General features: G+C 43.7%; 1 protein-coding gene across 1 annotated transcript; it reads left to right on the forward strand.

The window, feature by feature from the left end:
- Positions 1–232: 232 nt before the first annotated feature.
- On the forward strand, positions 233–6,231 carry cnga4 (cyclic nucleotide gated channel subunit alpha 4; the record flags this gene model as incomplete). The annotated part of the gene is given in 7 exon segments (NM_001200165.1): positions 233–507; positions 1,593–1,694; positions 1,939–2,045; positions 2,473–3,142; positions 3,261–3,420; positions 3,516–3,681; positions 5,285–6,231. Coding segments are annotated over 6 exon segments (1,656 nt in total). The 3' UTR covers positions 5,794–6,231.
- Between the last annotated feature and the right edge of the window lie 6,932 nt (positions 6,232–13,163).

A 13,163-nucleotide genomic window follows, 5' to 3' on the forward strand; every position in this document is an offset into this window, starting at 1 on the left:
CAGTATCGGTACATCTTATTTATTCACCTATTCACTTATTCTTCACCTTCTGGTTATCTCATGTGAGTTTTAGGCCATTTCTACAGTGTCAGTAAGAGACCTTGTACCCGTGAGTCCCTCCAGGGAGACGTCACTGCAGCAACCAGCATCACCTTCCTCTTACACTGCACTGGTTGAGCTGCCCGTTACTATGAACATAGGGTTATGAGGCCAAACAATGCGTAGGTTGAGGCACACACACACACACACACACACATCTCACACTGACTGGTTTATGGATGAAGGAATATCAGTGCATGTGTGAGAAAATGATCTAACTGTATTATTGTTTTTCTGTTAGAATAAGGACTCGAGGATCATGCCCAGCTACTGTTATTGACTACTGTATAAGCTAGAATGAATCGCTGGACTAAACTTCTTAGTTTGCATCACACACAAAAAGACGGTGAAGCACAAGTGGCAAAAGCAGAAGGACAAAAAGAAGCGACGAAGGAACAGAAAATAAAAGTAAAGTGAGTGTTTCCTGAATTATTGTACGTTTATACAAACCATTTACATGGAGAAAGAAATTCGAAATGTATAAGAGAAAGAAAACATCAGTATATGAATGACTGTGATGCTTTGTACAAATATACACATCAGTGCAGGTGAAAGGTTTTCCCTCGTGCACAAATATCTCGTGTTTTGTACGATACTGCACTTGCACTGACTCGTACACGTCTATTCTGTGCACTTTGCTCCGCTAGCACTGAATTAAAAATCTTGTATGTATTCTTCTACTTGTATTGTTCTCCGCTTTGCTCATTTGTAAGTCGCTTTGGATAAAGGGTCTGCTAAATGAATAAATGTGAATGTAAAAATGTTTACTGCACTGATAGATTATACGGTATCAAAGGACTTGATAGACTCCTGTGACTATATTGTAATTACGCTGCAAAACATACAGTATCATTAAGCTTACTTTAAAGCTAGATGGTAAAACAATTTACCTGAAGCAACACCTGGCTAATTATTTTGTCATCATAATGACATTGATTTTTTTTTTTTTTAATTATAAAAAGAGTAGCTTCCGTTATTTTTGCAAAGCAGGTTAAGTACAACAAGGCTAGCTCAGTCGGTAGAGCACGAGAGTCTTAATCTCAGGATCACTGGTTTGAGCACCATGCTGGGCACCACACCCAGCCACTGGGGTTGCACAAGCTAGTGCACTGTCAGTGCTGGTCCCAAGCCTGGGAAAAATGGCAGGGTTGCCTAAAACCTGTACCAAATCAAATATGCAGATCAGATATACAGTGGTGACTCAACGGTTAAGGCTCTGGGTTACTGATCAGAATGTTGGAGGCTCAGGCCCCAGCACTGCCAAGCTGCCACTGTTGCGCCCTTGAGCAAGGCCCTTAACCCTCATGGCTGACCCTGTGCTCTGACCCCAACTTCCTAACATGCTGGGATATGCGAAGAAAAAGAATTTCACTGTGCTGTAATGTTAATGTGATAAATAAAGGCTTCTTCTTCTTCTAAACCAGATTATAATATCTCTCTCTCTCTTTCTCTGTGTCTCTCTGTCTGTTTGTCTCCGTCTCTCTCTCTCTCAGCTGGAGGGAGTGGGTGATTGATCCCTCTGAAGAGTTTTACTATGGCTGGTTGCAGGTCATGGTCTTTCCCATCATTTACAACTGGGTTGTTATTATCCTCAGGTAGGAGGTTTTATGATGGCAATAAAGACAGAACAGACCCTGACTAAAACTCAGTGGCATTAGCATGCTGATACATGAATAAGAAACAGCCTGCACATCTGCAAATAACAAGCGTGTACTTTTCAAAGCCGAGAAAGATGATCAAATGATATTAAGATTTGTTCACTAAAGGTGAAGAGACCACGTCAGATATCACTACACGTTTTACGCAATTAACTCAAAACCTTTCTTAATGTTGTTTAAGGATCTGTTTTTATGAAGTTGACCAGAAATTTCAGGCTGTTTGGTACACCTTAGACTACATCTCTGATCTGGCCTACGTGGCTGACATATTCATCAAGGTCCGTACGGGTAAGTGTAATCGATTCGGTTTCATTATTTAATGTTGCTAGCATTTGAATTTATACAGTATAGGTATGGTCCATTTTTGAAATTGCAATGTTCTCATACAAATCAAATACTGTCAAATCAAAGCTTTAAGGGGTGTTTTTTTTATCCTAAAAGAAAGAGATTCTAAACCCTGGTCTTCCAATCCTGGTGTTCCCTTGCTCCTACACACCAGATTTAACACATCGCCAAATTAAAAGTCCTTCATGAGCTGAAATAGGTGCATCGATGAATAAAACTGCATCATTTTACTCCAGAATCAGGATTTTGGAAACAATAATGAAAGGGAATTAACGCTAGAGTTAATCACTTCCTTCTGAGAGGGAGAACTGCCGAGGAGGGGAAACGTTAAATGGGTAATTGATGTATTTCTCTCCTGTATTGTCCACAGGGTATTTGGAGCAGGGCAGCCTAGTGCGCGATATGTCACGGCTAAAAAAGCGCTACCTGCACTCCTCTCAGTTCTTGTTGGATGTGCTGTCCCAACTACCCACTGATCTGCTCTATCTGAGCGATTTTTTCAAGACCCCCGTAGTACGGATAAACCGGTTCCTTCGTTCACCCCGCCTCTCTGAGGCCTTGGAACGCATGGAGACACGTACTGCCTACCCCAACATATTCCGCATATCCAAACTAATGATCCTCATCTTTATCCTCATCCACTGGAACGCGTGCCTCTATTTTGCCCTCTCGAAATATATCGGCCTCGGAAGTGATGACTGGGTCTACCCCGACACCACGGACATCGAGTTTAATTCCACACGCCGTCAGTACTTCTACTCCTTCTGGTTTTCCACTCTGATCCTCACCACAGTAGGAGACACCCCACAGCCGACTCGTGAGGAGGAGTTCCTCTTCATGATTGCTGACCTCTTGATTGCCGTGCTGGTGTTCGCCTCTGTAGTGGGAAGCGTAGGGAGCGTAATAATGAACCTGCGTAACAGGGACAATGTCTTCTTTCCAAATCACGAGCTGGTAAGGAGCTACTTGCGCAGTCGGCGAATCAACAAAGCGTTACACAACCGTGTCAACACCTGGTACCAACATCTCCATATCAACAAGTGAGTCTTAATGCTTGTTCACCTAGCTATTTAACTCGTTCGGCGACTGTATATTGTATACATATCATTTTGCACAGCAGAAAAGCTTTGGTAGCTATTTAACTCTGCTCTGAAACAGGAAGATCACCCGGGAGAATGAAATCCTCCAGCAGCTACCAGTCACACTGCAGACGGCCATTGCGGTGAGCGTGCACCTACCCATTCTATCCAAGGTTACCATCTTCCAGAACTGTGAGAGCAGCCTGCTGGAGGAACTGGTGCTCAAGCTCACCCCACAGGTCAAACTTTAAAGCTCATGGTAAAAAAAAAAAAAAAAAAACGAGATGGTAAAACGATCATTTGTAGTACAGTGCTTTTTATCCCGTTTGTGTAGGTCTACAACCCTGGAGAGTACGTGTGTAGGAAAGGTGACGTAGGGCATGAGATGTACATCATTAAGGAGGGGAAGTTGGCTGTGGTGGCAGATGATGGGGTCACTCAGTTTGCTGTACTGGGTGACGGGAACTTCTTTGGAGAGATCAGCATTCTCAACATAAAAGGTAACATCTAATGGTATGACAAACAGGGGCATGTCTCATGTGCAGTGTGTCAAAGAAACATTTTGAGCCATACATATATACAGTACACTCACTGAGCACTTTATTAGGAACACTACAGTAATACCGAGTAGGGCCTCCCTTCGCTCTCAAAACGGCCTCAAGTTCTTCGTAGCATGGATTTCACAGGATGTCGGAAGATTCTGGTCCATGTCGACATGATTGCATCACGCAATTCCTGCAGGTTTTTCAGATGCACTTTCCTGCTGTGAATCTCCCGTTCTACCACATCCCAAAGGTGATCTACTGGATTCAGGTCCGGTGACTGGGAAGATCACTGAAGATCACTGAACTCATTGTCATGTTCGTGAAACCAGTTTGAGACGAGTTTTGCTTTGGGACGTGGTGCAGTATCGTGCTGGAATGATCACAGTCATTAGAAGATGGTAAATTGTGGTGATGAAGAGATGCACATGTTCAGGAACGATACTCAGATAGGGCGTGGCATTCAAGCCATGATCGATTGGTATTAAAGTGTTTGGAGAAAACATTCCCCACACCATTACACCACCTCCACCAGCCTGGACTGTTAACACAAGGCAGGTTGGGTCCATGGATTCATGCTGTTGCTGCCAAATTCTGACCCTAACATCTGTGTTCCTCAGCAGAAATCGAGATCCATCAGACCAGGCTACGTTTCTCCAGTCTTCACCTGTGCAGTTTTGGAGAACCTGTGCTCACTGCAGCCTCAGCTTTCTGTTCTTGTCTGACAGAAGAGAAACCCGACGTGGTCTTCTACTGTTGTAGCCCATCTGCCTCAAGTTTTGACATGTTGTGCATTCTGAGATGCTTTTCTGCTCACCACAGTTATACAGAGTGGTTATCTGAGTTACTGTAGCCTTTCTGTCAGATGGATGTTTTTTTCTGAATTGCACCATTTTGAGAGACTGTTGTGTGTGAAAAATCCCAGAAGATCAGCAGTTATAGAAATACACACCAGCCCGTCTGGCACCAACAGTGTTCGGCCCTTGAGCAAGGCCCTTAACCCTCTCTGCTCCAGGGGGCGCTGTATAATGGCTGGCCCTGCACTCTGACCTCAACTTCCTAACATGCTGGGATATGTGAAGAAAACTTTTTCACTGTGCTGTAATGTATACGTGATCATAAAGACTCATTATCATTATTAATCATGCCACGGTCAAAATCACTGAAATCCTATATTTTCCCCCTCATTCTGATGGTTGATGTGAACATCCCCCGAAGCTGCTGGCCCATATCTGCATTATTTTATACATCATATAATTTCATGAATGAGTAGATGTGCAGGTGTTCTTAATAAAGTGCTTTCGATGTAGAACATTAAAAGAAAGAAGCCCATCTCCAAAAAATGTAGCACTTGATCTTCTCCAACCGTAATTAGAATCCCAATTAATACAAGTCATTTTCAGTTCCAGGTTGTATCTCCCCCATGTGTTGGGGGAGGTGGTGGTGGTGGTGGTGGGGGGCTCTTGGGTGAATACTTGTGGAAGGATCTGTAGATAATTCATTTGATTAAGAAAAAATATATACTATATCCTATGATATTGCTTCATTTTACACCATCTAGGCAACAAATCAGGCAATCGGCGCACGGCTAACATCTGCAGCATCGGTTACTCAGACCTTTTCAGCCTGTCCAAGGAGGACCTGACAGACACTCTGTCTGAGTTCCCAGCTGCCAAGCGCCTTCTGGAGGAAAAGGGACGCCAGATCCTCACCAAGATGGGAATGCTAGAGATTTCGGATGAAGGGGAGGAGGAAAAGGAGAAGTTGGAAGACAAAGTGGAGCGCATCGAGTCCAGCCTGGAGACGCTACAGACCAAGCTGGCACGGTTGATGGTCGAACTGGAGTCTAGCGTCCGTAAGATGATGGGTCGTGTGGAGCAGCTGGAACTGCAGACCGATGGCTGGGAGGGCATCGTGGCCGAGGGGGCTGGGAGCGAATCTGACGATGAGACCGAGAGAAAGAGGGACGTAGGGGATGGTGAAGGAGAGCAAGAGGAGGAACCACAAGAAGAGAGGGGTGAGGGGGATGGAGGGGAAGAAGATAAAGATGAGGGGAAAGACGTAAAATAGAAGCGAGGATAGCGAACGAAAAGAAGACAGTGTCTTAAGACATGGAGAGAGAAGTAGAATAAAATAGATCAATTATTTACTTCAGTTATCAAGTGTCATTGGTTGAGATCCAAGACTCTTCTGCTGATGTTATACCGATCGAGCAAAACAGTGCAGCTCCAAAACTTGTCCTTATAATGTCTCAAATATCCACCTCTGTTCAACACAAGATGGCAGCATGAGAGCACAGGCAGTGAAATGAAGCCACGTTACAGATAATTCCCTGTTCAGTAAGTGCACTAGAGCGGACCCGTGAACTGACGCTGTACCGTAAAGTCTCCGTGTGAAAGGACTAAGTACGGTAACAAGTCCGATTAATATAATCTAAAGACCGAATTAACTGCCCTAGTGTCTAAACCGACTGTGGATTTGTTTATTGATTGATCGATTGCTGATGCCGCAGAATTCTCTTTTAAACATCTTCAATACGATAAGTCCGATACAAAGAAAACAGAGATCGATTAAATATTGAAAAACCTTTTTATATGTCAATAAACATTGTCGATTGTTTGGAAATTTGTGGCAAATCCTAATCACAGGAGCGAAAGGAGCAAGGCAGAGCTCACCCTGGATGTGATGAGACAGTATAATGGCAAGCACAAACATGACACTGACCACTCTGGTGTTTCATAGTCAATATTTTTCATTTCTTTTTAGTATGATTAACATTGAATATTTTGTAGAGATGTTCAAATAAATAAATAAATAAATAAATAAGTAAATAGTCTTAGAACATGTGTATTAAGAGGCTGAAGAAACCCAGTTTGGAAACCTGCCTTCCAGTCAGGAATGCTTGTCAATCATTTTATAGATGCACCCCAGTTCCCCCTTCACGTCCTCATAAATCAGTACGAGGAGAAGTCGCGTGTTTGTTGTGTTGTAACATGGCTGTAAAGCAGAAGAATATTCGAGTGCGCTTGAAAGTGATATCGTGCCAGTCCTTGCTGATGGTAAGTCTAGTTGAACCACTATAAGTTTTGAGGGTGGAGCTTTGTGTACGTGAGTGGAAATGGAGCGGGCTCATCGTATTATTCAAATCGCGATGTTTTTTTTTGTTTTTCGCACCATTCTGTGTAAACTCTAGAGCCTGTTATGTGTGAAATTCACAGGAGATCAGCAGTTTCTGAAACACACAAACCCAACCCATCTGGCACCAACAACCATACCGTATTTAAAGTCACACAGAGCACACTTTGTCCCCCGTTCTGATATCTGATGTGTATATTCACTGAAGATCTCTATCTGAATGATTTTATACACCGTGCTGCTGCGACGTGATTGTCTGATTGGATAACTGCTTAAATGAGCAGGTGTTCCGATTAAAGTGAAGAGTGTATGCCAGCCTACTCGAAAGATGTTGTTCTTTTAATTCTTTTACTATTAATGAGTTATTTTTATGATTTTGAGTCGGTACAGGTGTTGGACACTTACCTAATTTAACTTACATTTGGCGTATATGACACTATATGGGCAAAAATACGTGGACACCTACGTGACAATCACACACGTATGTGGTTCTCCTCGAAATTTTTGCCACAAAGTTAGAAGCACACAGTTATCTAGAATGTCTTTGTATGCTGTAGCGTTAAAAATTTGCAAAGCTTGGTTTGGAAGAACTCGAGTGGCGTGCTCAGAACCCTGACCTCAACCCCACCGAACACCTTTGGGATGAACCGGAACGCCGACTCCACCCCAGACCTCCTCATTCGACATCAGTACCTGTCCTCACTCATGCTCTTGTAGCTGAGTGAACACAAATCCCCACAGCTACGCGCCAAGATCTAGTGGAAATCCTTCCCGGATGTTGTTGCTTTCAAATATAGACAGGGAATTCACGATATTTTATACTTGAAAGAATAGGGCTGAAATCATTGATGTGTCTATTTGTAAATCTCAGAAGTGTAATTTTTCATGCATCGAGCGAGGTTGGTCTCGAGGCATCAACTTCAGACTCGGCTGTCGCCCGAGCTTATTTCAGTAATTTACGTCGCCCTCCAATCAGAATCGGTCACGGATTACGACCAATTACCGCGCTTAATTGGACAGCGGGTTCGCGCGGCTCGTCGTGACGGCTGGGCCACGGCGAGGCGAGGGGAGCAGATGGCGATTTAATAGCCGTGGGGTTAACACAGAGTCCCATTTTTACAGCACCCTTTGTCCATTTCAGCTGAAATGTATGCGTGATCGTATTTTATTTAGCATTAACATTAACCTGAGGCTTGACTCTATTCTAAGCACTAGCCTACAACAGAGTAAACTTGTTCCTTGACTTTATCATCGTAGCGGTTTCCACCTTCGACACATCTCAGGGCCTCTAGGTTGTTCCAGCAAGTTCCTTCAGAATCTTCTCTCGTCACAGCAGGACTCGTGATGGATGAATCAAATATCATTAGAAACTAGAACAGGGAACATCTCGAAATATTCTATTGTGATTGCGAGTTAAGCTGAGATTTGAGAGCGAGCGCGGCAGGTGTGGGAATTCTCCGATATGAGCCGCGCCCGGTCGCATATTACAACAATCTGCTCGGAAAAGAAAAAAAAAAAGCCCATCTGTTCCGAATTGTGTGTTTATAAACGACATTACCGCGCGTATTGCGGTCCTGCTCTCGTTCTCCGTGCGTACGCGTTAGACGGGACGCTGACCACGCCGCGCTCGCTGACTGATTATACGAGATCCTAACATCCACGCAGATGAGCCTTGCCATTAAAAATATAACGGCATGATTACAATCGCTTGGTAGAGGAGACAGGCAGATTACCCCAGATAGAAACTTTCGACGTGTGAAAAAGTTATCACGTTTTTATGAAAGCAGCTACTGCCCTCGTACATGACAGGAACAAGATCGATCCTGACAGACTTTAGATGAAGTGGCATGGCAGTGTTCCTAAGCTATTTCTTCTTGCCATGTCTTTGCTCCCAACTGAATATGCAGAGAGCTGGCTCAGGTGGTCGGCGTGGAGCCTCAGATTGTCAATTTAAAGAAGAATGTCTCCGAAATGGCAAGAGGAATGCGGCGGAAATAGGATCGGGTGAGGATTCCAAACGAGCTCTGCCTAGAGCCGCTGCTCTGTATAATGCCGCCTGCTCCCGTATCAAGCTAATAAATTACAGTCCATCCCTTCCATAACAGCGGCGTAAGAGACACTAACTCGGAGAGAAGGAGATATTGTGATTTAGATCCCAGATGTGACCATGGGTTACCTAGCAACAGGTCAAACAAAGAAAAACCTAGAGAGATAGACACGACCTCTCTATCGAAACGCAGTGTTACGGGTCACGGACGATGAAAAATTGAAAATATTTACTGGTGTGTATGTTATATACTGTAGTGCAACCATGTCATCTGTTTAGAATGGCACGTAGAAGCTTCAACAATAAAGAATCGTATTAATGTACGTTAAGAGCGAACTCTAACGACGTGAAGATTGATGCAGTGTTAACCTCGGCGAGCTCGCTGTGATACACGTCATGCATGTGTCCTTCTCATCGCGCGGTATGTTTCAAGTTCCTTCATAAATCACATACGCTAACATGGTATCTTTTATTAAGTATGCGAATGTATGCGTCGTTTCATCTGGTTTGCGTAAATAAATGTACGTCTTTTAAAAAAAGAAATAATTGTAAGAATACTGGAGCAATTGGCAAAGATTGATTATTAGGTTTAAATGTAGTAATATTTTCTATAAAGGTTTTTTTTTTTTTTTGAAGGCAGATTGTTTAAAGACGGTGGTTATTATTATTAATCTCCACATGCTCGTTGTAGATCGTTGAGTGAAATAGCTCTCTATGAATCTGGCCTACAAACAGACCCATTCTAGCTGATTTCATGGTGTGCTTGGTTTTATTATCATACTGAAAGTTCCACCTGCGCCCTAGCACAGCTTCCAGCCCGAGACGAGACAAGCCAGGGTTGTTTTTTTTTTTTTTTGTTTTTTTTTTTGTCCAGAATGTACTAATACACACTCAGTGGCCACTTTATTAGATGGATCTTTCCAGAACTGTGTAGAACTTGATCTCATCTCCAGCCTGAATCCTTCGTTATAACGGTATTTTTTTCTCAGGCCCTAAACACCACTTCCTTCAGGGATTTTTGGTCCCCGGTGAAAAGATGCTTCTGAGAAACCACCAGAAAGACCTTTTAGATCATTTGAGAAATTCTAGTGACTCGAAAGTTGTAGGCATTTCGTTATTTTAAAGTGAAGTGTTCCTGAAGCCAGCATGATGGCCTGGAAGCTAAGAAATGGTATCGCCAATTATTAGTAATTGTTCTGCTAACAAGGCGCTAGCTTGCCATCAGGGGCAACTTGGGGTTCGGTGTGCAAGGACACTTTGGCATGTGGAGTCACGTGGGCTGGCACTCGAACCATCAACCCTATGATTAATAGACAACGAGCTCTACTACCTGAACCACAGCCACCCCGAAGAATCATTAATCCAAATGACTCTTAAGGAACCTTTGTTTCTAGGAAGGAGTTGAGGAGTGCTAATAGGTGCACTGGCTATGCTAAACTGCCCCTTGGCATGAACGTGTATGTGCATGGTGCCCTGAGACGATCTAGCATCCCATCCTTGGTATTCCCAGTGTTCCCGGAATAGACTCCGGAGTAAAGCGCTTACTGAAGATGAATGAAATATGTTAGGGTAATTGAATACTGATCAATTTGTTTGAGATTCATTTGACTTGACAGGTATGTAATTGTGAAACTGTTTATCTGTAGCATAAATTGTTCCAGAGTTGTTGTTGTTGTTGTTGTTTCAGCATAAAACGTAGCAACCTAGTATTTTCACACACATTTAAGAATAATGGATAGATCAGAGTTTGTGCTAGTAATTTTTTACAGGTTTCTTCTTCAACTTGATTGAAAATATGTGGATCGGGTGGTAGAGCGGGTCGTCCACTAACCGTAGGGTTGGCGGTTCGATTCCCGCCCCACGTGACTCCACGTGCCGAAGTGTCCTTGGGCAAGACACCGAACCCCAAGTTGCTCCGGATGGCAAGTTACCATTGGTGTGTGTGTGTGTGTGTGTGTGTATGAGACACAGTGTAAAGCGCTTTGGAACTTCTAAGGTTAAAGAAAGCGCTATATAAGTGCAGACCATTCACTCTGCTTGAAAAGAACAAAATCTCAGGAAACATTTCACAGACCTGTGTGTTTATGATGTGAAGGTGTATTTGTGAGAGAGCGAGTAACGCTCACGCACATGCGCTCGAGTGCTGTTTTGCGACGGACTCGTTCTCCAGAGAGACTCTTCATGCCCTGACATGCTTTAGTGCAACTCATCCCCTACCGCCTTCTCTCTTTCTTCCTCCCTCTTGTTCTCTCTCTAGCTTAAGAGGCTCACACCAGGTTTCACTTCATATTCCGCGTTCAGCCAATTTACACTTCACCACTCTCCCTAGGTATTATCCTAAACATCGTTACCGTGGTGACCTGGCCCTCTCAAAGCCTCAGAGGCCACGAGACAACAGATGACTGGCAAACACACGTACACGCCCACGTGCACACATGGACACGTGTTCGATTGCAGTATATGTTTTGAAGATGCTTAGGTGTATCTCACAGGAGCTTTCATGAGCAAAGGGATTTTTGGAGGTTAGCTTATCGTGAATCAGATCCGCATGTTATCTAACACGGGTCATTTTAAAACTCCTTGAGTCAAGGAACGGAGTCGTCCATCTCTGGATGAGTCATCTAGAGGTGATACACGCACGAGCTGCGTCTCATCGAGCTCACGCTCACCCACTGAGAGGCACGGTGTGGTGGAAAAGGGGGAGAAAGAAAGAAAGAGAGGGAGAGAAACTCATTTAAAGGAAGAATCCATCATCACGGGGCCTGTCACTTTTCATTAGGGAGTGGCCAGTTGTCTGGGAGTGGCTTGGGGGAGGAAATTTTGTTGTTTTGTTGGAAGAGTTGCAGCACGAATTAGAGAGAGAGAGAGAGAGAGAGAGAGAGAGAGAGAGAGAGAGAGAGAGAGAGAGAGAGAGAGAGAGGTTTGATGGAAGCTGTGTTACAATGACAGACCTCCTCGGGTCAAACACTCATACCTCATACCCATGTGTCTATTTCACACACACACACACACACACACACACACACACACACACACACACACACTCACACACACACACACAGAGTTGACAGATGTGATAAAAATGATATATCGCCTGTATTACAGTAAGACAGAAGCACTGATAGAGTAGACCTCATGGTCAACGTCTTCCAAAATCCCAATGTCCAAGTACTAATTAACACGAGTCTGATAATAATCCATCAGAGTAGAGATGGCAGCACAGTTCTACATTATTTCACATTAAAATAAAGTAAAATATCAGCAATAATAAGATTGTAAACAGAGTAAACGGAATAACGTGTGTGTTACGTCGATATGTAACAAAACCAAATATTTTAAACATCAGTCGAGTTAAAGGAGTTTCCATATCCTGTGGTATTCGAATTAAAATGATCGCCCTGAGTTCCCGTTTCACGGCGCTATACACCGTGAACCCTTGGAAATGTATCTCGCTGTTGATTCTCACTTCATTACAATTCAACAATGAAAGGAACAGGTAGGATTTCCCTGGCTGTTCTCTCATACTTTCACCTTTACGTTGTCCATGCGATAGTACCAACCTCAATCTAGCTACATACTTTACACACAGTAAATCTACCGCTAGCATCCATCATTAGCTTAGCTTGTTTACGCTCATCATTTCAGTGTTTCTAAATCTACAGGGTGTCCCAAAAGTCTCCACACATACACGGGGGGAAATGAGCATTTGTTAGCTAAACTTTATTTATAAAATATCCTCTACATGATTGCTACGTTCTTAGCACACACATGCACAGAGTCGTCTCTTTCGTTCACGATGAACGCACGTTAACGCGTTTGGTGAAGTCCATTGCAACCACGCGCCGGCGTCCCGATCCGGGCCAGGAGAACCATTTCGATGAGTCTGAAGTCTTCAAATCTATATAACGTAAACGAAGCGTGCTGAAAAGTGTGAATTTGCCCTTATCTACGGAGACTATGGAGGCATTCCGACTGCCACGTAAATCAGAGAATGATCTGATCTACAGTTCCCAGCGGCCACTGCACCTCACTGCATCAAAGTCACATGACCACCCGCACCTGAATCGCGTCTGTGTGTACATCGCCGCAGTTTGCACTGCACTCCGCTGTCCATGTTATTCTTTTCCTTAGTGTTTTGCTACTAATTGAAATTCTGATCTGCGCTTGCTTCCGTCTCCGCCCTGAAATCGTGACACGGACACCCTGTGTAATCCGTTTAAACACACAGCGTCTATGAGTAAAACTTTAAATCCTTATC

This window comes from Ictalurus punctatus, chromosome 6 (genome assembly GCF_001660625.3).
Source record: "Ictalurus punctatus breed USDA103 chromosome 6, Coco_2.0, whole genome shotgun sequence".
Lineage (NCBI taxonomy): Eukaryota > Metazoa > Chordata > Actinopteri > Siluriformes > Ictaluridae > Ictalurus > Ictalurus punctatus.